This window comes from Filicampus tigris, chromosome 21 (assembly GCF_054856515.1).
Source record: "Filicampus tigris isolate MCC_2025a chromosome 21, RoL_Ftig_1.0, whole genome shotgun sequence".
Lineage (NCBI taxonomy): Eukaryota > Metazoa > Chordata > Actinopteri > Syngnathiformes > Syngnathidae > Filicampus > Filicampus tigris.
The window spans coordinates 3,975,001-4,000,813 of NC_141237.1; the positions used below are offsets into that span (position 1 = coordinate 3,975,001).

The 25,813-nt window shown below is 44.0% G+C and overlaps 1 protein-coding gene across 15 annotated transcripts in view; it reads left to right on the forward strand.

Moving 5' to 3' along the window:
* eya1 (EYA transcriptional coactivator and phosphatase 1) overlaps positions 1-25,813 on the forward strand; it is a 40,360-nt gene that overhangs the window by 8,189 nt on the left and 6,358 nt on the right. For 2 of the 15 annotated variants that reach the window (XM_086020314.1, XM_086020318.1), the window contains exons 3-13: positions 507-637; positions 883-948; positions 2,306-2,383; positions 4,050-4,116; positions 4,401-4,546; positions 5,365-5,502; positions 10,698-10,780; positions 11,134-11,320; positions 11,738-11,880; positions 12,505-12,588; positions 17,811-17,900. In XM_086020314.1, the coding sequence (XP_085876440.1) occupies positions 511-637; positions 883-948; positions 2,306-2,383; positions 4,050-4,116; positions 4,401-4,546; positions 5,365-5,502; positions 10,698-10,780; positions 11,134-11,320; positions 11,738-11,880; positions 12,505-12,588; positions 17,811-17,900 (1,209 nt within the window). In that variant the 5' untranslated portion in view covers positions 507-510. Of the gene's footprint in view, positions 1-506; positions 638-882; positions 949-2,305; positions 2,384-2,428; positions 2,612-4,049; positions 4,117-4,400; positions 4,547-5,364; positions 5,503-10,697; positions 10,781-11,133; positions 11,321-11,737; positions 11,881-12,504; positions 12,589-17,810; positions 17,901-25,813 lie in introns of those variants that run through there. The other 13 variants (XM_086020316.1, XM_086020320.1, XM_086020315.1 and 10 more) reach the window with 10 other exon arrangements.

Sequence of the window (25,813 nt, forward strand, 5' to 3'; positions counted from 1 at the left end):
TTTTCGAAAATAGCTATCGTGAACTCCCTCGCCGCTCACAAATCACGCACAAGACATGATGAAACATAAACCGTGACAAAATAGTTCATTAAACGACGCACCGCACACCATCATAAAAATGTCAAATAAATCACACTTCATACATTGAAAGTGCGTATTTAATATACCACAACACCGGCACCCCCCTGGAGGTGGTGTTGAGGAATTTTAGTCACCAAGCATGTTAATTAGTAACTTTTAGGACTGACGGTTGGGAGTGTTGGAGAAAGTCATTTTTCCACTGAAGTGCTTATTTACTATTTACTTATTTGAACTTTAATTAAATTCCCTTGAGATTAAGAACCACTTTTTAGCAGCCCAAGAAGAAATATGGTTGTTTGAAAAACATACTTGCTAGTTCACTTTATTTGACGTTTAGCTTGACAGCAAACTTCAACTTTGCGCGCAAGTGGGCATTGAATGACATCCTCGTCCGCCCCGCCTATTTTTCCCCCCCCCCCCATCAGGTCTATGGAAATGCAGGATCTCGCCAGTCCTCACAGCCGAGTTAGTGGAAGCAGCGAATCTCCCAGCGGCGCTGGCCTCGACAACTGCCACGTCCATAACAACAATTCCATGACACCCAATGGCGCTGAAGGTATGCTCGCCTTTTTCGATTGCGCCGTTGACGTTTCCCCGACGACTTGTATTCAAGCCCACCGGTGTCATGATTTCAGTTCCCTCAGCATGGATGGACAAAAACTGCCGTTTTGCATGCGGTTTTCCCACAGCACATAGTTGTTGACTCAGGTGATAAATGGACAGGACTCACGTCACGTGTCCCCTTTTTTTTTTTGTTTTTTTTTTGTTTTTTTTGTTTTTGCCGCTTTCTTCCCCTCATAGGTGACAGCGTCACAATGCTCACCACCGCAGACTGGTTGTTAGGTTGTAACTCGCAGTCCGCCTCAGGTTTGTCTACTTTGTTTGCAATGAAAGGACAATACTTGCAAGAAGACGTCGGGAAAAAAAAAAAAAAAAAACACAGCGTGGCTTCAACTATTGTACCTTTCATTCAGGCCCTCTGTGGTGTTTGAATGTGTCATGCCAGCATGGTTTGCAGTGAACCGATTGCTCCCTTCTCATTTGCTCATGCTTCTCCGCCCTCCACACATGCGATGTTTTCGTGACTGTGTGCTAGTTTATGCATGCGCGCCAGCATTATTTTTTTTTATCCTCCGCCCCAAACCCGCCCGCGCGCTCTCGCAAAGTATCGCCACTTGTCAGCATGTTTCCGAGCTGAGCAAGCGCAGCGGAAAAACATGTACGACATGACAGCCGACGGCTTCTTCATTTCCGCGGAGCATGACCGCCTTGCCCACATTGTCAATTTGTGTTGCCCTCATCCGAACGGGGGGAGGGCAGTTGAATGATTTCAAAGATTCCTGAGCTGTCAGGTAGCTGTGAAATTGTTCTTTACGCATCTATCAGTGAGCTCAGTAATGGAGCCAAGGTCAAAAAACGGTCGCTACGCGTAAAGATGAATTTATACACCGGCGCCTTATCCTGACAGTTCAAGTTATACTTGGTTGTCATCGCTCAAACGAAAACCCTACCGCGCGTCACATGAATCATTCGCCAGCGTTTTAAAGCGTTGATTTAGAGTTGTATTAGCCTGCTTGTATGAGATTCGAACACAGATGCGGCCTCTCAAGGACCGGATTTACAACACAACTCTCAGTGCATTTGCACGCAATTGATCAGATTCAAAGAAGACTACCGTCAACCGGCCAAAAATTATGCGAGTGAAAATGAGACCACTGAAAAGGCGCGCAGGTTAAAATGAGACTACTGTAAATCCTCCAAAGATTATGCAATGTTACAGATTTAGGTTTTTGAGGTGTTAAGAGGCAAAAGGTGAAGGGCTCAAGCGCAGTGGAGCAGGCGTATTCGGGAAAAAAAAAAAAATCTAAATCTAAATCCAAACTCAAGATTAGTACCAAAGTAACATGGGGATTAGTCACAACGAGGGATGACCTAATTTATGACAACAATGATCCAAAAAAAAACAAGAAAAAAAAAACAGGGCCCTAAATAACGAGCAAACTGACAACGCAAGTGGCTGGGGGGAGCTGACTGGTTGACAAATCTAAACCAAAACAATGCAAACGTCAATACAAATACAGATTGCATGCGGGCTAAAGTCAAACTTAAACCGCCAAAATTTGCACACATTAAAATAAAAACCTGTCATTTTGACATGCTTTAAAAAATATATATATATTCATGCTGACATCGTGGCTTAGTGGTGTTTCCCCCCCCTTGGCAGTTAAAAGCGAGCCAATGAGCAGCAGCGACATAGCCGCCTCAGTAGCAGACACCTCGCTGGACAGCTTCACCGGATCGGGCGAGTACCAAGTTTGCTTATGTCTGTGTGTGCGTGTGTTTATGTGTGCAGAAGCGATTAGTGAGCGATGAGACCGTAGATGGGTGACTGATAAGCCGGACCTCAGGAAGCGTCCTTGCCAATAAAGTGTGTGTATGTGTGTGTGTTTAAGAACATGACCCTTTGCCTTTGTAAGCGTTTTTTTTTTTTTTTTTTTTATATGCTTCGCTCACATGGGCGTGCGCGCGTGTGAGTATGTTCACCGAGTCGGTTCCCATGTCAGGGCAAAACGGAATTAACAACATCCAGCGGAGTAGGGCCCAAGCATGAGGCAGTGCTAAGGTCCTCTTAGAATCTCAGTTTATTATTATTATTATTTGGCCAAGCGAATTGCATTTTGGAGGCCTCGACATGCCGAAAAACTCAATAATTTCCGTGTGCGCAGTGGTGAATTTTTTTTTTTTTTTTTTTTTTTACGAGTCCTAGCAGGGTTCTTTAGAACATTAGGCCCGATACAAGCGCAGGGTGGAACAATTCATTGAATTCAAGTTGACAATAGCAATTTTCTAAATGCAAAAGCCAAAATTTAGATTAAAAAATGCAGTTCACATATTTACATATTGCTCTGGGGTCACAGATTAATTTGCGTTACTGTTGTAATCTTATTTATGATTTATGTTTGCATCACACTTGTTTGGTGGAATTTTGTGGCGTTTAGAAAGTGAACGACTCTAATTCAAGTTGATGAATAAACTGGCTTTCATATTAATTCATGCTTCAGTTGATTTGATTTTAGCATCGGCCTAACCTAAAACCAAAACATTATGTATAATTAATCTGATATTGTTTATTATAATACAGATTCATTTATTGCTTGTGTTTGTTCAGAACGACAGGGGAAGAGGACCTTGAAAAAAAAAACATCACATATGAAATCACAATCGCAATACTGAGAAAAAAATAGAGCAATTGCATTATTTTTCAAAATAGTTCAGCCCTAAGGATTTTTTCAGATTCAGAAAACACACGATTTAAAAAAAAATCGGATTTAAACATTTTGATGGTAGTGTGTGCGTTTGTTTGTTTTTTTTCAATATGGATAAAAAAAACTGTTGTTTTAAGGCAAAACAACTACAATCATAAAACAAAGTACTCTCAATCCTTTGTTTTTATTTGACACCCCCAAAACAGTTCTTACAGTTTAAGTGCAAGTTTAGTTTGTTGGTACGAGGCTTTTTCCATTGTAATGCTAATAAGAACATTTGTTTTCAGGGCAAGTAAAAAAAAAAAACTGCGACCAAAAGAGATGATGAATCTCCTTTAAAAAACATTTTTGGTGGGCTAAGTTAACAGCCCTGTGGGACTATGTAGTCGTGTATTGTGGTTGCGGCTTTGTTGGCTGGCCTATTTCAGCTGTGTGTTTATACCAGTGGTTGCCATGACAATAAATGAGTCAGCACAAAAAAAAAAAAAAAAAAAAAAACCCATCCAGCCTATCTGATTATTTTTGCTCCATTATTATAATCCGTCTTTGCAACCTTAAAGAAGGTCATCGAAATAAACAGAGTAATGCGGGTGTAATTACCGTTTCTGCGGAATCTCGGGGTCCTGTTGGCAAAAACTAATATTTACCTTGCTCCCGAGTGTTTAAACGCGCTCTTGTCTCTCTCTTAACTCTCCTCTGCAGCTATTGGAAGCAGTGGCTTCAGCCCAAGACAAACGCACCAGTTCTCCCCGCAGATTTACCCTTCCAAGTAAGGCTCCTTTTTACTTGTTCCTCAAAAAGAAAAGAAAAAAAAAAAAACGACAATAAAAATAAGCAGCGTCCGACTTCATTTGGAGCTTTAATTAGATCCTCCTGCCGGATCACCGAGTTTCGAGTGGCTTTGTTTGCCTGGGTGTCTGCAGCTTGTGTCGTAATTTCTCATCGTCGTTGGCGATACGATCAAAATTTTATATGGCGAGTTGGGTTTTTTTGGAGGGCGGACCGCATTTTTCCCCCCCTCAATTTTTGGTTGTTCTTTCATCGCTCAAACAGCAGGACGTATCCGCATATTCTTCCGACCCCTCCGTCCCAAAATATGGCCGCCTACGGGCAGACGCAGTACACCGCAGGAATGCAGCAGGCGGCCGCTTACGCCAGCTACCCCCAGCCTGGCCAACCCTACGGCATCCCGGCCTACGGTAAGAAGCGCCATCTGAACTCGATGTCTATTTTTGAAACAATTGGTACAATCGGGTTACGCGGCCGTCTAAGATTTCCTTTGTGAAGGTCAAGACGTTTGTGGGGACGGCCTTCTCATCAATTCCACGGTTACAGCAGCGGTTTTGCTGCGTCGTTGTTTGTCGCCCGCATGTTCTCTGTAGGTGACTTTGCTGATCATGCTTGGCAAAGATCAGAAAGAGGACTGATGCAACTGATGTCTTTTTAAGCACAAATACTAAATTGAAGAAAAAAAAAAAAATCATTGGGATTTGCGCAACCATCGCCATAAATTTGCATTTCTAGGGTAGTTTTGCAAGCACTCACGCGATGGTCATACTTATTTTAAAAAGGTCAGCAATCATTAATATATCATTGATAGTCCATTGCATCAGAGATTCCCAAACATTTGAATTTTGGGGAAGTTGTTTTGTTTTTCTATATATTCGATACAGAGTTCTAGATCAAAAATATAAAAGATTTCTTTGCAAAACATTGTGAAATTTTATTGAGCTCATACCGCTGGCTCCGTGCGGTCCCGTTTATTCATTGAGAGGTCTTAAAATTTGATCAAAGTGGTCTTAAATTTTGGTGTCTTATTACAGATAACAGTGAGTGTAAATTGAAGTAACCAAAAAGTTTGTTCTGCAGTATAAGATCGCTACAAGGAATCAGTAAACAAATCAGCGCCGGGGCCATTGTGATCGGCCCCCGTCCCGCTCTCGGTGTAATTTCAAACCCGTGACTCTCGACTCTTGTAAAGAGCATCAAACCGATCTGATGTCGCTAACTGATTTAGGGCCATTGTGGGCAGGCATCAAGACGGAAAGCGGCCTGAGCCAGTCGCAGTCGCCGGGCCAGACGGGCTTCCTCGGCTACGGCTCGGGCTTCAGCACGCCGCAGACGGGACAGGCACCGTACAGCTACCAAATGCAGGGTGAGGACATCTGAATTCTTTTTTTTTTTTTTTTTTTTCCCCAAAAAGAGGCTCCAAGCTGTTTAATTACACACGCAGTTCAATTGAACTGTCGAACTAAACATCAAAGTAGAAGAATTACACGCTGTGTATTTGAAATAACTGCAAACTTAGACTTAGTCGGCTAGCTTAAAGCTAATGCTAACGGTTACTGGGAAACACGTGCATAATCGTTCAAGCAACTGATACTTGAACACAAACTCATGCAGCAACATTTATAATGGTACTCGGTTGTATTCTTTATCTTCTGAGAGGATCTGAGAAGAGCTGAGACAATTGTGTCCTTTTTTTTAACAAAGCACAATATTATAGAATGCTATTTTTCTCATTAGAAAAACACATTACATAAATGCGTGGTTGCTTTTGGGAAGCTGGAATGGATTTATGGTATTTCCGTTATTTTCAATGACGATTTGAGATACTCCAACACCAACAGCACCAACATACGTTCATGTCTCCTGACATATTTTGAGGCTTGTAAAAATGTAAAACAGCATCTTTGAGTGGGGGCACCTTGGGTTTGTTTTCACAGTTATCGTCTATCATCCAAAATAAGTGACCTGACGCCGAAAATACCTAAGCTGCCTTTGATTTAAACACCAAGCGGATTCACAACACGACCAATCCGGGTAGTTGTCATCAATCCTCCTCCCACTTTTAAAAAAAAAAAAAAAAAACATGATGGGGGAGGAAAATGGCCCGACACTTAGGAGGCACCCCAACTCCCCAGCCTTTGTTTTTCTCTCCCTATGATCATATTTGTATTTGTTTAAGCGTTTGGGACTGTGGCGATTTATAGCCTTGAAGCTAATAAAGATGAGCTGTTGCGCGCCCAATGACCCCCCCCGACATTTCTATCGCTTTCCCCTTCGGAGCAGCAAAAGTTCCACCTGCGTCGGCCATTTAGCCGGCCGCATTCCGCTCTCTCGTTCTCTCTCACTCCCTTGTGACAGAATCCTCCAGAATATCCAACAGTAAATAACGCCAGCAGCTCAGCCACAGATGTGGCACGCCGTAGCATTTTTTTTTTTTTGCCCGTGGCCGCGGACCAAAAACCGGAGAGCCTGAAAAAAGGAAGTGAGCGGGAAGGGTGGAGGGAGTCGTGATGACAGCATCATGTGCCCATTTGTCTTCTCAGTATTATGCCTTTCATTCTTTTTACCCCGCCGTGGCTAGCGGATTCCCTGAGTATCTCCAAGTTGTTCATTAACGGGAAGGGCCTGGAAAAGGCGGGGCGGAATTAAAATGTTACCAGTGGGGGTTTATAAAACATGTTCACTGCCGTGGACGTTTATATTCGTCAACTAGAATCCAAATATCTACTCCCGCCAACAAATTATTTTGTCAAGTATGTTTTTTTAGTCCCCCCAGCTCGTCTGTCAAATCCAAGCTTCTATAAGTCCTCAGACTTGCTTCATCACAACTGACGAGCGCGATGCGAGTTCAGGGACGCGATGGGGGCAAAACCCGAAACATGAGGAAAACAATGATAGCCCGATAGAGAACAGCATTTGCTGTGTGATTGTTGCGCTGTCGTACAAGGTTATTCAAACGGTCTTAAGCAGGTTTCCAGCGACCAAACCAAAGTCCACATGTGATCCCCCGCCCCCTCCCGCCCCAAACACCCAAAACCCGTATGCCTCCACCAGCTTGTAACCAGCTGTCAAGGCGGCAGACGATTAGATTAACGTCTCTGCGCCTCGCTTTCATGTCCGATGCCACGGAGCTTTGCGTGGCTGCGCCGAATCATAAAAGGGCACAAAGGCGTCCGTGTACGCCAACTCGCGTGGCAGCGGATGGCGGTGCGCCGCGTGGATTGTCACAGAAACCCTTGGAGGTGGCGCAGAAACACGGCGAGATTGCGACGACAACAACAGTACTGCGAGAATTACTACACTCTTAAAACTGCTAGGTCGCAAATAACCTAATGTCGGTCAAACTTTGGAGCGGCCCGCGATTTGGGTCAACTTTCTGAGTTATTTTGGACAAAACAACCTCATTTTTTCAGAACCAAAACAAGCCAAAGTTGGGTCATATTGACTAAAGTAGCTAGTCAGTTTTAAGGGAGTAAGAAAAACAGATAAATACATAACAATGACACAAACCAGATATTATTTTTGGTTTAGCATTTTGAAAAACTAATTGAGGAAACCAATACATAAAATATTTGTATTGTGTTTTCATAAAATGACGCTAAATCAATATAAACTGTAAGCAATGAAATTGAAGAACACGACAGCAACAAGTCATGCAAACATGACTACAATTTTGGAAGTAACACGGCTTGAGAAATGGTTTGAGCAGATGCTAATTATGTGAATAATTGGATTCCAGCATTCTGGCAAGGCAGCAAAAAAAAAAAAAAAAAAAAAAAAAAGGAGACCATCTGGAATTGATAGCTTATTCCCAAGTGGGGCATCCAAACTTCTGCTCCAAATATTGTGCACTGATGATAGACATAGCCCGTGGCGAGGAGACTGATCAAGCAAAGCAAATGGACTTCCAATTGTGGGGCCAGAAGGCAGGCAAGTGGGGGGGGGGGGGGTGGCGGGTAGCCCTGATGTCTGCACTTGAGTGACTGAGTGAACTAACTGGAGCAGCACAGAGGGAGGCAGCGAAAACATGCCCCCCGGGGAACCACAAAGCACCCCCCCCCCCCGATCATAACCAGCACCACCGCCGCTCTTGAACAGCACGCCTCCATTCTCGCCAGGGCCGCCGGGGTCCCCTCAGCTTTTATGTGGCTCCTCGCGCTCTGCCGAGAAAGCCTCGCAACCCCCGTCAGCCGGCACTTTTATGACCGCTTCAACTGCGCTTGGGGCTAATTTGTTGTCGTGCTCTTCTTTGCCTGCGCCTCTGATTGTTCTGTCAGACTTTCACTCCGTTTTGAACTCGGGACCAAAAGGAGAAAAAAAAAAAAAAAAAAAAAAAAAGGCAAATTCCCCCCTTATAGCCCTTGAGAAACCAAACAAGGCAGGGATGAAAAGGAGGAATGGGAAACTTGACAAATCATTTGTGTGCGGCGTTTCCGAGGCGTTTGCTTCTCTTCTGCCGGCAGAAGAGGGAAGAGCGCATTGTGTCCATTTTTCGCCACATACTTCCTTTCCGCTTGCCTGATCTTTTGACGGCCTTCTGAAAAGCTGCTTCACGTTTGTCACGGTGTGGGAGGGCCGTGATGCTCACAGCATGAAAGGAACTCCCTCTTGTTTGTGGCCGGCGCGGGGCGGGGTGCCGGGGGGGGGCGAAGGTGTAATTATGCCCCCATTTAGGGACAGTGTATTTATCTCCATCCAACTGACACTGGGGGGGTTATGGCAGGATTAGCGTATTGACAATGAAGGGGGGGGGGGGATACGTATTGTCTTCATTTTATATGAAAACAACAAAAGCACAGCAAAAATAAATGAATAAAGTTAAGTTATATTTTTCATATTGTGGGGTTTAAAGCACCTTTTCAGTTCTTGATCCACACTTACACACACACACACATGTACATTTTTATATACATATACACATACAGTATATATATATATATACACATATACACACACATATATATATACACTTTTGTCGCAGTGATCCCGATACTTGGGTTGCGGTCTGATACATATTGCGATACTTAAATATAATAAACTATATATTTTTTAAAAACGGAGGTATGTGTTTTGACAAGTTTTAACTTAAGTGGTATCGGCATAAAAAGCGTCATCAATTAATACGAGCATTGCAGCGGCATGTAAATCGTGGACGTCAATTTTACCTTTGTTGGAAGACTTTCAAATGAAGCACCGCGACTTTATTATTGAGACGGAGATTGAGTCTGAGTTTCCACTCTCAGGGGGGAGGGGGGGGGGGGGGGGACCGCCTGTTTGTATTATACGCCTGGAGTTATGATCATTGAGTATCGAAACCATGCTTTCCCTCCGTGAAAACTCTGCCGTCCTGATCGCGGCAGAATTGCAGCCTTGTTAACACGCGCGCAACTCGCACGTCGGCAGCCATTTTACGCGACGTCTTCCTCCCGTCCGCAGCAGATGGAGCGCAGCTGAAACGCCGAACGACGGCCCCAGCCTAGAGGCGCCCTCCGTTGCTCTAATAAGTCATGCTGTGTATATTATTAAGCCATTAGATGCTATCAGCCCCCCTTTGAATGACTTCATTACCCAGGGGGGATCATCCTTTGAGCGAGTGAGTGTAAAGAGAAACATACATATTCATTTCGGCGGGATGTCAGCAGCCCGGCCAGATCCGCCCCGCCCCGCCCCGCCCCGCCCGACCCACCTCCCCTCAGCCTTTCACCCCCGGCGTTACCCTTCAGTAGCTCCCGCACAACTGACCTCTTGTGCTACTCGTAGGTTCTCTCCACTTGTTTTCTGCCCATCGACCCCCCACCCCCTGAACCCCCACCACCCTCCCCCACCACCAACCGTCATTCATCACGGGCCGATTCTAGCATTGATAAAGAGAGGAAGAGGAGGAGAGAGATAAGGGGCGCTTTTCAAAGGTTATCCTTCAGGGAGCCAAACCTGCAACATCCTGGCCCCTCCCTCAACCCCCGATTCCCACAATCGCCCAGCACTGCAGTGTTATAATCCTCTAAGCAATGCATATTTTACCACAAAACTGTAACACGCTGTTTACTTCCAATTGAGCAATACGGGCGTATATTCTTTATCCTCTGCGAGAAATGACTATCATTACTGAGGCCCTTACAGAGCTGGGAACGAATGCAGAAAGAGAAAAGTGATTCATATGATGGAGAGTGGATCTTTCCTGTGATTTATCAATTTCACGGCGATCCAAAAAATAATATAAATAATGGATTGATATTAATTGGATGTGTATTTCCCCACACCTCTAAAGCATAGGTGAAATAAAACAGAATACTAGTGTCATCTGCAGATAATATAAAGTGTGGAGTTTTTGAAATCATACACGGACCATTTATTTAAAGTGAAAACAGCAAAGGGCTTAACAGTGACCCCTGAGGAAGGCCACAAGTCGCTGTTTGGATCTGTGAGTCTTGTGCATCTTGTGATGCAAAAAAAAAAAAAAAATAACGACTACACCAAGAAATAAAGTCAAAGTCTGTTTTATATATACAATCTAATACAATGATTATGTAACTCAAAGCTACGACATTTTCCTCTTCCTAGGCGGTACTTTCACAACAACGTCAGGATTATACGGCGGAAACAACTCCCTGACGAACTCGACAGGCTTCAACAGCACGCAACAGGTACGACCGTCAGACCTTTTGGGATCCTCCTGCCGCTGATCGATTGCGGCACCAGACTTTCAACCACGTTACGTCTCGCCCGTGACACCTTTGAGCATAAATCACTCTGGATGTCGCACGCCTTGTCAGCCGGATTACCTGCCGTACCGCCTCGCACATATGTCTTGTGGCACAGAGCGGAAAGCACGCACACAAAATGGGATGCTTGTCCAGATGTGGGAGGGAGCTGACATATGTTCACATTTATGTTTTGGGGAATCTGTGCGGTAAAGTAGCAATAACGGTGAAGGGCATATCTCATGTTACCCCGCCAGAAAAATCCAAAATCAAAATGTCGCCGGTTTTCTTCACAGGAGTACCCCGGCTATCCTGCCTTCGGCCAGGGTCAGTACGCTCAGTATTACAACAGCTCACCCTACACGTCGCCCTACATGACGAGCAACAACACCAGCCCCAGCACGCCCTCCACCACCACCACCTACACCCTACAGGAACCCCCCCCCACCATCACCAGCCAGGCCATTACGGACAACCCCGCCGGTGAGAGACTCAGATGCAAATTTGAAGTTAAAATTGGCTGGCAGACTTGTCATGGAGGGTTAATACAACACGAAATGTTATCGGTTTGTTTTGTTTTTTATTCTTTCTTTCATTTATTTATTTTGGGGAATGTACTGCCAATTAAAAACAAAAAGAGGTGATAAACCTCCAGTTAACATCCTGCAGGTGTACTTTTATGTCCAAGTAGCGTTAACTGTGTTAACAGGGACTGTTAGATAATCGAGTCGCAGTTAGCATCTTTTTTTTTTTTTTTTTTTTTTTTTACAAATGGACAGTGTCTTAAATAATGGAACCAAATAGCGCCGTCCTGAGTTATATGTCGTCTTACATTAAGAAAAATGTCTGCAAAAAAGAGAGCCGACCGTCAATTCTTTTCATCGTCCGTCTTCCTTCCAGCGGAGTACAGTACCATCCACAGTCCATCAACCCCCATTAAAGATTCAGATTCGGATCGATTGCGCCGGGCCTCGGATGGAAAGTCACGTGGCCGGGGCAGGAGGAACAACAACCCGTCGCCGCCGCCCGACTCTGACCTTGAGGTAGGGGTGAGCTCGCTACCTTGGCGACAGACGCCCTCGCGGGACCTTAATCCACTTAGTGTATGGGGCTGACACTTTGCCTTTTACGCACGATGGCCATTAATTCATTATAAGAAACGCTTCCTTAACCAGGCATGAATAATTCACGCGTTGTGGAATCATGACTCACATACATCTTATATTAAGTTCTCATTACCAAGCAATCGGGGGGGGGGTGATTAAGGTGAGGCGAGTTATAATACCAGGGTTGGCAAAAACACTCTCAAACTGCACTTAAGTAGAAGTGCAAACGGACAATGGACATATTTAACATGGAATTATACATCTGCTTCATTTGTATACATTTCAAGCAAGCAGCCAATAAGGTGGCGGCATCATTGCATGTTAACATATCTAGTTAATTAGTTTGTCCCTATCGATTGCTCGAATGTAAAGGGGGTAAGGAACGGAGGGGTGGTGGGGACTGTTGCGGTGGCCCACGCGAGCAAATGGACCCGCCGTCCCAACGGTGCACGGGTACACGCTCCTGGCCTATTGACCAGAAGGATCACCTTGCAGCAACGACAGAGCGCGGCATCGATTTTGACTCTTTTCCTCTCTGTTTTTGTGTCCCTCCTCCTCCAGCGAGTATTCATCTGGGATCTGGATGAAACAATCATCGTTTTCCATTCCTTGCTCACGGGCTCCTACGCCAACAGATACGGACGGGTGAGTAACGTTTTGACGCAGAAATAAAATACCACTAAAGTGAACATCAGGGAAAGGCAAACGCTTTGTAATTTTGTGCTGCCGGTCTTTCTAGTAGACATCGTTTGAATTTGGTGGCAATTGGACAAAATCTCTTGGACAAGTTTATCTTTGAAGAGCCCCTGGAAATAACAGAAATGACTCCAAAGTGGCCACTTCAAACCAAAATGGCAGACCCCGGTGTGTCTTTTCGCGCATTGATCCTTGAGACTTTTTGGTGTGTTTACTTGTGATGGACACACCTACCAAAATTCATTTTGCTAAGTGAAACTGACTGCGGGGGCTGAATTTTCCAAAACGCCCAAATGGCGTTACAAAGACCCGTGACCCTGTCAAAATGTAAAATAGCTTGTTTGAACCTGACTGAAAAATGGCAGACTTCATTGGCAGAGCTCTTGAAACTTTTTTTGTAGGTCTACTTATGATAGACACGCCTACTAAATTTCATTTTGCGAAATAAAAATAGCTTCAGGAGCTAAATTTTCAAAAAAAACTCCATCAGGGGATCCCCCGAAAGCAATATTGTGGATTCATGTGATTTATTTGCTTCTAAGAAAGACCAAGACTTAAAAACAAATGATCGGCACTGGGAAATAGACGGTGGAGGCAGTTCAGCACGTGGTAAGGAGATCTCATTGTGAAGATAATTGCTTCTTTTTTTAATAGCTCCAACGAGGCTTGGCAAGTATTTGCCTGCAGCTGTCGAAGTGGTGCGTGGCTGCCGGGGGTGGGCACGGCTTGCGGGGGGGGGGGGGGGGGGGGGGGCTCGCAACAGTTGCACACAGGATGTCTCCTGACATACTTAAGTGTTCCTTTCTCTCGCCCAAATGAGCGCACTGTTGCTTTAATTAAGCACTTCTCAAATCATTCAAGAAGAAAATTCAGCGAAATAAAATCGGAGTAATCGGGAATATAAGTGTACAAGTATACAGTGGATGGTAACAAACATATATTATTTTAGCACACAGTTCTTTTCCTTGTGCATGCTCATAAGATGAAACGTTTACTTTTCCACGCTGGGCTATTTGTTATTCCATTTAAATTGCCTCTCTAAATTTAAACTTTCTAAACAAACTGTTTTTGGGTGGGGGGGAAATAAGGCAGAATCAGATTCTCATGGCTGGCTTTTGAGGTCATCCTTTAGATACGGCTTGCAAAGTTGATCATCCACTCGGGCCCTTGCGATGAAAGCAGGTTCTTTCACTGCGACGCCCGGCAAAATTGCAGCGTTGGGGATTTTACGCAGAGACACAGCATCACGCTTTCAGATAATTAGATGCATGGCTCTAACGATAACATCTTTCACACAGAGGATTAAAGTGAAAACAATTGGAGATGCATGTCGCAGTGCTTTTTCATTTGTTGGATGAAAGTAAAAATGTAAAGGTTCTTCTTGTTTTGACATAAAAAAAAGCATGAAGGAAAATGCTTTAAATGTTGGGGGTAAAACAAAGAAAAGTACATTTTGAGAATTTTGGGGGGAAGGGACTGTTGATGCTAGCTTTTAATTCTTCAGCTAAATGAAGGAAACTTTGAAGAGAAACATGTTTCAGAATAAAAACAATTTGCAACTTGAAGTTAAAGAGTTGTCAATACAGTATTTGACCCCTGCAAATTTCTTATGTGTTTTTGGGGCTTTTTTTTTTTATTTTTTTATTATTTTTTTTTTAAATATGTGCTTATGATTCTTTGTATGAAAAGACACTGTCCATGTTTTTGACTAAAAGGAGGTACACACTTATCTTTGGACAGAATTGTTATGTATGAAAAAAAAAAAAAAAAAATCACGACAATGATGAAAATGCATAATATTCTCGTCATAAATTCCATGCAGCCATCAGAGATAACTCCGAAAACGGCCCCTGATGGGAAAAAGCGCCATGGTGGGAAAAGCCGGCGACGTTGTGAATCCTCCATGATTCAATGTAAACAATCAGCCGGCGAGGGAGTTAAGAATACAAGCACGCCACAAGGCACCACCTGCCTCGAGATGTCAGTGCCATCCCCCCCACCGCCCAACCACCCCTCACTCTTACTAATAACCCCCTCCCCTCCCCTTTACATCTCCACCTCCTTTAAGCTCCTGCTCTGGCCTGCCCAATGGTGCTCCAGCTGGCTTTAGCCGTCAAAGCTTTATGGGGGCGAGCTGCCGTGATGCCAATTAAAAGAGCTGATAAGAACAGCACGGTGTTTATGGGGGGGGGGGGGTTGTTGGAGAGGGGGGGGGGGGGGGGTCCGCCAGCCGCAAAGGGAAGTGTGGATACTCGCCTATTTATAGTGATTACGGGGAAAAGTGTTTTGTAACGTTTTGTTTACGCCACCCAGACAGGGGATGACTTGAGCGACAAAGGTGGGTGGCTTGATGGGCGGGGGGGGCACTTTCTTTCCTGAAAGTAGTTTATAGATGTGCCTTGCAGATAGGCTTTGAGTGAGCACACTCTGCGGTTGCCATTTTTAGGGCCCAAGCACCAGGCAGTGTAGAGGCCCTCTTGGAATCGCTGTTTATTATTATCCTTCCCACAAATAAACCAACTTTTTGGAGGGCTCAAAATTGCTGAAAAATCGTTTTTTGCAGGTGTGTTTCGCTTGGTGAAAAGGAGTCCCAAACACAATCCTCTCACAAGCTCACGAAATAGGGCACCTGGAAAGTTAGAAAACATGAGCCCCGGACAGTAGTTGACACGCAAAAAAGTGTCAGGGGCCCATGAACAGAAGGTCGGCCATTTTAGTTTGAAACAACAATTTTGGGCGAAATCCAGACCCGGCAGAAATGTGGCAAAAAAATTGTGCCCGACATCAGTTTCACCAATCGAACCGCAATTGGGTGGACGTGTCTATCACAACAGGAGTTGCGAAAAAGTCTCAAGGACCCATGTCCGAAATTGAACAGAAAGGCAGCCATTTTGGGCGCCAATTCCATGAAAAGAGGTCTCAAAAGCGTTAAAAAAAAATAGCCCATTGTCACGAGTTTCGCAGATCGACACAAAATTGGGTGCACGTCACTCATAACAGGACAGACGAAAACGTCTCAAAGACCTATGCCCTAAATTGAACAGGAAGTCGGCCATATTGTTTTGAAGCATTCTTTTTGTGCCAGTTTCAGGGCTCATCCATACTTCTCTTATTTTGTACTGGAAGGAATTCCCACAAATGAGCCCCATTTGATTGTCCATGAAAAAGTTGTGTTCGACGGTCCGTTCATCACTGCTTGGAGCTTTTCGTTTATTGTTTGAATAGCCAGAGTGGCGAGTAGTGAGTGGGACTCTAGCTGCTGTCACGTCCTATAGAAGTTCAGATGAAACGGGGCCCTTATGGAGGCGAGAGTGTTTCCTGCTTCGGCGGTGGCGTACACTGGAGACCCCGTGGAAGTGTGTGTGAATGTGTGCGTGCGTGTGTGTCTGAGACTGCTGCTGCTTCTTGGCATAAGCCTCAGCTCGCACTCGACCCAGCATGCTAGGCTGAGAATAAAGTAAATAAACAGTGTAGGGTCGCGGGGCAGCCCTCTTTCACCCCCAAAACAAAACAGTGCCCCCATCAAATAGCTAGCCACCCCCCTTTTAGCAGAACAAAGGCACGGGGACGCTAAGATCTCTCGACACTTGAGGAGCAATATGTCATTTCGGGCCGTCAAAAAACAGACGCCTGCGCAGTCAAAACAACCGCTGGTTGGAAATGCCAAGAGAAAATAAAAGATGGAAATGGATTCAGTCGCATAAATTCGCAATGTCGGGCTGGGATGCTGATTTTTTGCGGAATCTCTGGTGAAACAGGTTATTGATTGTCAAAGCAATTTTCTTATTTCCTTGTCGCAGGCACATATAAATGGGGGATGAGGGCGAATATTTTTTTTTTTTCATTGAAAAATATCAAATGTTTTTTTACTTCTTTATCTGAAAAATTAAAAACTGTTATCTCCACAACTATTTTTTTTTTTTAATTTAAGCCGAAAAACCCAAAACATTTCTCACCAAATTATGTTTTTTTGCTTTGAATTCCAAAATTGAAAAGCATGAACCGTTTTGCCCAATTTTTTCTTATTTATCCAACAAATGATTTACAGGGATTTTCAAATTCTTTTATCTGAAAATAAAAAAGGGCATCACCAATTTTTTTGGGTTGGTTGTTTTTAAATCTGAAAAAAGGAAAATAAGTATCCCCAAATGTTTTTGTTTTTTTACCCCGTGAGAATTAAAAAAAAAAAGTCCCCCCCATTTCTACTAACCTACTTCATCATGTTTTGGGGCTTTTTGCTAACACTTCCTGTGAGGCTTGATTTGTTTGAACTGCACGGCGGACCATTGGCTGCCCTCACTAATTAGAATTGACGTGGCTAAGAATCCAAACGGCAAAGTTCAAGCACAAAGCCTGCCCAAGTGGAGGGGGATTGTGAGTTGCACTTCGTCTTCAGTGAAAACATAAGCGCTATGAGCTACGACAGCTAATCAGTAGAGAGCTCAGGTGAGTTTTCAGGTCGTTTAACTGGGTAATCCCTGCTTCTTGTCCCTACTGGGCCTGTTTTCACTCCCAAAGCAGCTGCAGACACAGACCAAAAAAAAAAAAAAAAAAAACCATCTTTGCAGCTTAGCCTTTGTCGGAAGAAATTAGTAAATTAGAGATGGAAGATATCTTAATCATGTAATTTTTAAGTGTATTTATCCATTTTTGTGAGCCTATTCATTATCTTTTGAAAGGAGGAATCAATGTCATTATTAACAGCAAAGTCTGTTACTGATCACCATTTACAGGGAAATTGAGACTTTGTTGTCAGGAGAAATCAACTCACAATCAGTGACGTATTGGCGCAACAATGTGAAGGAGGGCATTTTTTTTTTTTTTTCTTAAAGCGCCGGTGAAGCCAAGTGTTCTAAATCGACCACCCCAAACTGGAGACAAGTCTTTTTTTTTTTTTTTTTTCAAACAGCGTTTATTCCCATCTGTGGGCCGTTCCGAAGACTATTGTGGTCCTTTCTGCACCGTCGTAAACGCGCCAGGCCAAAACTTTCAAGTGGGCCTAATGTCTTTTTTTTATGAGAACGGCCTGCTGGGAAATGATTTGAGTGGACCGTCCTACTTTCACCCCAAATAAAAGCAAAAAGGACACACACACACACACCACAAAAAAAAAAAAAAAAAAAAAAAAAAAAAAATCAAAATCATGATTTTTCTTTGTTTTCTTCTTCCAGGATCCGCCGTCGTCAGTATCATTGGGACTACGGATGGAAGAAATGATCTTCAACTTGGCCGACACGCATTTATTCTTTAACGACTTAGAGGTGCGTCTCTTCTTTTTTTTTTTTTTTTTTTTTTTTTTTTTTTTTTGCATTCTGTGCGATGATTTACTGTTTTCCGAGGGCTATAAAGTGTGACCGTAGCGTCCATAAGAAGCAACTGCTTCATAGCGTGGAAGCCTCCTTCTCAGTTATCAGTCTCATACCGGAGACGCATTACTTTCTGAGCCCTCGAGGGACGCCATGAATTTTACATGTCAGTCGTACACCACCCCCAACCGTAGCGGCGCAATTTGTCAGGCTTTAGTGTTTCTGCGGCCGTCTCCTTCTGTCTGTGTGTCACGCTGTGTGTTTGGTGTCGCTGTCCACCTACGCCACATGTTGCTTCCCACATCTCTCGGCACTCCCTGGATTTCACTTCCATATGCTTCAATGCAAAAGACGAGCCGAGCCACGACTGTTATTGAGATTGTCTGGCGTGCTGGGTGGCTAAATGATTTGATGACTTTCCAAAATGTGGTTTTGAAGGCCTTTATTTTCCTTGAGACACTTGCGTGCTGGACAGCTTCAATGGACACGGTCATATAGCTAGCCGTGTAGCAAGCGCAAACCAAGCGCATGTGAATCTGCCAAAACTTTGCTAACATATAGCGTGAGAGCAGTCTGAGTAGATGCCCTGTAGTCAGGTAGTATTTCGAAGAAATTGAAGACCAGTTCGTAGGGGTGGGCGATATGACGATATTAGATCGTTAAGCGGTTTAACGTGTACGTGTACCTTCACGATCTCATAAAGCCGAAAGATCGTTTGATCGTCTACATGGCACATTCCAAACAGTTTAGCTCTATGGCGGCAGAAAGCCGCTGGCGCGTATACCGTGCGTGATACTCCCCGTCTCCCTGTTTGTTTGTATAGCGAGGAGCTGTAGCGGAAAGTCACCACGAAGCAGAGTTGGTCCCGAAAAAAAAAACTCCACATCCACAGTGTCGATTCGGTTTGTTTTATGTTTACGTGATGTTACCTTTTATGTTTACTTTCACTGCACATTTTGATAAAAATTGTCACTCCTCAAATTAAAACCTGTTAAGAAAGCTTAGCGGACTTTTTTTTTCTTTTAGAGTTTTATACACATTTTAAATATGTTTTATATGTTTAACATGAGGAAAATTGTCAGAAATGTGAAAATTAGTCTTAAAAGAACAATGTAAAAAAAGAATCATGATAATTGTGATCGTGATTTTGTTACAAGAGAGCAACCTGGATAGGATTGATGAGCATTTTACATGTTGCCCTGCAGTCAAGTACTAAAGTACTAATATGCTAACAGTTATCATGCTAATAAAGCGCTAGTGTGTGACCTGCTAACATGACAACAGGTTTATGAGTATGTAATATAAAAGGCGCTAAGGCGGACCGATAGGTATTTGACATCATGCCCTAAAGGTGGGTGCTATTTCGAATGAGAATTGAGAAGTGCTAACGTGCTAACCGTTCGTATGCTAACCAATTGCAAGAGCGCAAACCAGAACAGGATTGATGAGGATATTACATCTTCCCCTGTGGTTGAGTACTGAAGCGCTAATATGCAAAACGATAAGCTAATATACAGTAACTAGAGCGCAACCCGAGGAGAGAAAGCGCTAACGCAGACCCACAAGTATTTTTCGTCATTTTTCACCTGTCCGACACTTGCGAACAGACATAAATATAACGCCAAAGTGCTACCAGTTGATGAACACATTGTTACTTTGATACGGCACTGTTTGTCGCTAACAATGGTCAGCTAAGGAGGAGCGACATTTTACCAAAGGCGTATTGATCTCTCCTCCTAAAAGCGAGCCGTGCTGCTTCGAGTGTTAAGTGCAATGCCTAAGCAGTCGCGCTTCCTCTCCTCTGATTTACTGTACAGTCGACCGGGCTCGGATAGCTGCGGCTTAAAACGGAGCGCGCCTATAAATACCTCCGCCAGCAGCAGCAGCAGTTATGTATTTAAGCATGTGCAGAAATGCATATGGTCCATCTAATTTAGTCGGGAGCCATAAAGGGACACCCCAGAAGGCTGTGCAGGAACACAGGTGCAGAGTTTAGTGCGAGTGCGAGGGGTCCATCAAAGTCTTAACACTGCCCCACTAGAGCCAGAACATTAAATATGGCCGTGGTAGTCGACTCAATGTTAGTACTGTATTTTCAAGCGTATTACTTTCACAGATTCATTCATTATTTTTACCCAAAACAATGAAATGAAAAAAAAAGAGACTTTATAATTAAATATTTTGTAAAATTTGTTTCCAAAAACACAATATATATTTTTTTTAATTGTCAAATGGAGTGAAAAAAAACTTTTTTTTCTTTAAATAATGAAAAAAAGTTTTATTTAAGTATTTTATAAGGTTGTACACTGTACATTGAATGAAATTAAAATGAGATAAATCTCTGAATTAAAAACGCACTTTAGGAGATCTCAAGACTAATTCATTATTGCTGAAAATATTTATTTATTTAAGTGTTCTATACAGCAAATAATAGTGAATAACCTAATCTGCATTTTTATTTAAACCATTTTTATTACGTTTTTTTTAAATATACTTAATCAATATTTTACATTATTTATATATTCAAATAGTTCCAAAAGTTCTATACAGTACAACAATTGAATAAAGGACATCACTTATCAAATAAACGTAAAAAATATGGTGGATTTCTGATCGCTAAGACGTGGCAGTAGAAACGTTTATCAACGGGTGGGTGGGATGCATTTAAATTGTTTTAAATTTCATCCATGCATTTTTATATGAATTGATATTCCACTTCTATAGTTTTGCGGTCATCTTCCGAGATTCACTTTAATCACGGCCACAGAAATAAACGTATGTAGGCCTTCTTCCGTCGATATTTACGCCAATAAATCACATATTGCCACGAGAGCGACAAATACGGTGCTTAAACTCAAGGACAAGAAACAATAAAAATCCACCATTTTGTGTCCCGGCCCACAGTTTCGGACGGCGTGCTTTAAACTACAGCCAGTAATGAAACCTCGCAAGACTGACACTTGGGAGTTTATTGTAGCTCCGAAACGCTAGTTCAGCGTGTGGGAACCGGGGGCCTCTATTTCAAGCTTCCCCCACTTGCGCTCTCCTCTCTGTGGGGTACAGGGCTGGCCGTCTCACCCCCCGCCCCCCGCCCTTCCTCCCTGTCCGGGTGAGAAAACAACTCTGAAGGATAAAGGGGCATGGGGGCAAACCACTCACAAAGGGGGTTGGGCGGGGAGGTCTCTCAAGGTGGGAACATTTTCAATTAGTGGCCCGATGCCCCCTTCACACTCTGAACCCACCCGGGCCACTTCCACACGCCGGATCGGTGGAAGCAACCCCGTGACACAGAGAGCTGCCTGCTTTTTATAGCTCCCCGGGTTGAAACGTGCACTCGGGCCTGTTAATGAGAGATGCTGTGAATTGCACGCTTAGCTTGTGCTACAGGCCTCCGGAGTCTCTTTGCTGCGGGCCCCAGTCTGTTGGTTTTATGTCTCGCCGTAGTCGGGTTAAATCCCGCCGCAATGGTAGCTTTATGTTGTTTTTGCTTTGCGTGACACCTGTGTGTGTGTGCGTGTTATTTTATCTTTTTTTTTTTTTTGTCCTGTGTGGGGGAGTCAATTCCAGAAAAGCCAGCTGTGCTGCAGTTGATTGTCTACACCCTCAAAGTCAGTTTCAAGCGGAAAGCTGTTTTTCACATTTCACATCACCCAGTCAAAATCCAGAATCTGTGAGGTGGCTTTCAAAACAAAACGCGGCAGTATCGCATCCCGTATGTCAAGATCCAAATCAAGATCTTAATTGGTTTAATTAAGTAACGACAAATAGTTCAACCACCAAACTCGACTCAGTTCTTAAAATAACAAGAAACAAGGTTTGACAAAGCAGTCAGTACCACAACCAAACAGTTTGGCCGACTAGTTCTTATGCTGAAAACATTTGGCAGAGAAGTGCTGGATATTTCTAAAACCAGCAGTTTCCTTTTTTTGATTTTTTTGGTAGTTTGTTCCCGCCACTTTTACCGCCATGCCCGATTAATTCTAATGCTACCAAGAATTACAATTTGACTAAGTCGTCAGAGAGTGCCGCTATCGATATCTGTGTCTTTGCTTGCCAACATTGTTTGACTTCAGTCTTGACAAAGAATTCAACCATCATACCCGACTGAGTCCTATACCGACAAGAACAAACATTTTTCAAACCACGTTTCCCCTCACTCCTGTGAATATTTGTCAAACCGGCATATCCCTGTGCTTTTGTTTGGCACCGTTGTTTGAATTCCGCAACTGTTCAAGCGCGGCTCGGAATGAAGTAGCTTGGAAGAACTCTCCCTTTGTTACCCACATCCTGTGTTTGACCCCCAGGTATAATCACAGCCCCTCCACCCTCCTCCCCTCCCCCAGGCCTATACCTGCGGTGGGAACCGAGAGGGGGAGGAAGACGGCGGGGGGGGGGGGGGTCAGTGAATGACAGCCTCTATCGGTGGAGTGTCGGCGTTGAGAGCCTGCGAACCCGCGGATGAGCCCCTTTCACATGGCATTAGGAATCCCGCGATGACGGCTGTTGTCCGCGACATGATGAACAAAAGACATTATGCAGCGAAAATGGCGACATCTATTCGGAAATGGCAGACAGGAAACCAGAGTGGGGGAAATGGGCTCCATGTTTTGGGCGCATTGGTGATTAACCTTCGCTTTGGTCCCTGCCGAGTCGCCACTACCGGGCTATACAGGAAGAGTCGGGCCGTCGTCGCTTGATTGCTTGATGACAGACAGCCGGGGAACAAAGACGGCACTGATAGCTTCCTCCCCTGCTGAAAAGTTTTCAGCAGACGAGTAAAAAGACAGCGTGCCACAGACTGGAGGAGAGGTTGAATGATGGAGAAATGGCATCCTGTCCTCAATGGCGTTTTTCCCTTGTGCCCGCTTGAAATTGCTATGTTTCGTTGTCGTTATCATTTTACTGCAAATGCTCACCCTGGTGAAATTGTTTATTGGTTAGGAGCCATTGTCATTACTGTTCTTCGGATAACTCACTATTGGAGGTTATTTCTTGTGAAAATAGCACCTTGGTATAAAAACGGCTTAGAAAAATCGGCCCCCGAAGCAACTTTCATTTAGTAACATGGAATTTCGTAGCCCCACAAAAACGTCTCAAGAACCAATATCTGAAAAGACTTGGAAGGCTGCCATTCTGCCATTTCCAGGTGTCAAAAATGAGCTAAAGATTTTGCGTGATTGCTGCCAAATTTTGGCCACACACATTGGACAAATCGGAACGATAAAATTGCAAGGATTTTGAGTTCACAGTTTCAAGGGGTTTCTCAGAAACTCATCAAATTCTGCAGTGATCTTTATCCTAGTTAAAATGTACATTTTGGTAGGGTTGTGACCTTGAAAATATGCTCTGTTGCATTTCAGGGAATTTTTGAAAATCCTCCCCTTGAAGACAGCTTCTCTTGGGAATATTATTTTTTATAGACATTTCCGTCACAAGTAGAGCCACAAAAAAGTTTCAAGAACCTACCCGAAAAGACACAGAAAGGCGGCCATTTTGGTTTGATTTTGTCCTACTCAGTCCAACCATTTATGCTTGACAGATGGATGCTGTTCAGTTGTGAAGCATTTCACTCCGTTCATTGCTGCTTACAACTTTAATATTCACTCTGGTGCTTATGAACCGAACAGAAGAGTCCCTCCTGAGTACAGTAGGAACATCTGGTCTAGGTTAACGGTGATTGTAGCTTTTAGAGAGAGCGCTGTTTGCTTGGTGAGCGGGAAGAGGGGGGCCGAACTGGATGGAAAAGAGATGTTCAAACGGTTCTGAGAAAGTCCCTCGCAATTGTTGAGGCTTGTCAGTCTCTTACTCCCAAAGACTTATGCGCTACTTTCATTTGTATTCGGGGAGGCATTATTCTCATGCAGTATTCAGACATTTCACAAAGGCACCGTAAATTTCCCAGCACTGCCATTTTGGCCGCTTTCCATATTGACCATACGGCTGTACTTAACGGACTTGAACCTGCACCATCCATCCATCCGTGGATCTGCGGTGTTTACGAGGTCCTCAGAAGTGGCTCCTAATGAGTATGTGTAAGGGTTACTGTACGACATTACTCACAGCCACCTCCTCCATTCGTTTCCTCCCCTCCCACCCCAGGTCCTCCCAGGGAGTCCAGTGCAGAGGTTTATGCGAGCCCCGGCAGGGAACTGTAACTGTTTTTCAGATGGCCCCCTTCCTCTTTGTTCGGTAGAAGCAGGTTGATAAATGTCTCCGCCGCGGTCCTAAATCGGCAAGCCTACGAATCATTCCCTTAGTAAAACTTTCATGATGTTTAATACGGTTCTTAGACTAGGACCTCCATGTTCCAGATCATGTCGGATCTAACCTCAAAGGATGAACCCAACAGGCTGAGATTAGGCGGTTTTACCAGAGGAGTGGTCTTGTGATTGGACCTGGTTCATTAGCAGCTAATTACGGGACAATTGAGGAATTCCAGTGAAAGGGGGTGGTTATCTAAATGGAGGCTTTATGGGGTACTTAACACGAGGAGTCGCCGTGGTTTTTCCTAAACAAGCAAACATACCTCTGCTGCTAAAGCAATTAAAACGAGTACATCAAGATTTGTTAACTTTTAAGGAAGGCTAATGTGATGTAAGCATCCTTCAGGATCAAAAATTATAGTGCCCGCAGTTTTTAAAAGGGCAATTTTCATAAACCTCCTCGAGACTTTTACGTTAAGGCATCTGTAAGTTATATTTACTGGGAAAATCCAGTTTTGCAATTTTGGGGAAGGGGAGCCTTTGCAAATCTGGAATATCTTCAGGATCAGGCGAAGGGCTGCAGGTGAAGGCAGACCCCATCTCATTGGCAAGAGCCCACCCGGTCTTCGCTCTCTGCTCATCATGCATACCACCACTTGCACTCTCCGTTCAAGCAATTTTATCAACCTCTTCATTCGCAAAATCCGCACTTGAGTATAATGCTGCGTCACAACAAATTGATACTTCCTTCCAATGTTAAATATCACCTGTTGAGTTTATGAAAATGAGTTAAGTCAGTAGCTAAAACTTCCATCTTGTGGACCACTAGGCCTCCATGTGAGGTCACTTTGGGCTTTCTACCCTCTATCAGTGTGTGGGAGCCCCAGAGAGGGCGGGTAAAAGGGCCACGGGGTCAAAGTCTTTTCCTCTTCGGATCCTGGCGAAGGAGACTTTGGCGAGAGAATGGTTGCATTAGAGCGGGGCTTGGAGACAGGGGGAGTGGGCTGGGGAGCGGGGTGGAGGGGGTCAAGATTTTAATTCCGTTAAAAGAACAGCTGGTTTGAGTTTCTCCTCACCTCGCGCTCCCCTTCCCCTTTCTCCGCGCAAATCCAGGGAGATGAAAAATTTGTTCAGAGGGGAACCAGTAAAATAGAAAAGGTTTACGGTCCAAAGCCCTTACCCTTACCCTGCTCCAGCATTAGGAATGCAATAACGTCAGCGTTTGGCCTCGCTTAGATTGACTTAAAACCAGGAAGTTCCATTGGCTGTTTGGGTGTCCTAACAGCCGGATGGGATTTAATTAAAAAAGCTTAAAAAAAATTCTGGAGGGATTTTTCGGATTTGAGAAATGCCTTGAGAAATTATTATTTCTAATAATTTTAACTCGAAACAGGTGAGTCGGTGAGCCATTTTCATGTCTTTTGCGGATATATCACGAGCCCGTGCTGGGTGACGTATTTGACGATTGGGTATGTTGGACTTTTGTCGGTCTCGAGTCCATAAGCCCAATTAGCAACAAAAGACAGCATACATAGCATACATACGCGCTAATGTTAGCTTATCCTGTTGCTGTGCCTTAGCGCTGAACTGTCTCGGTTGAGCTTTTATTTGATCACCTTGTCATGACAACATGGCAATGATAATGGCTGCACTGCTGCAGTCTAC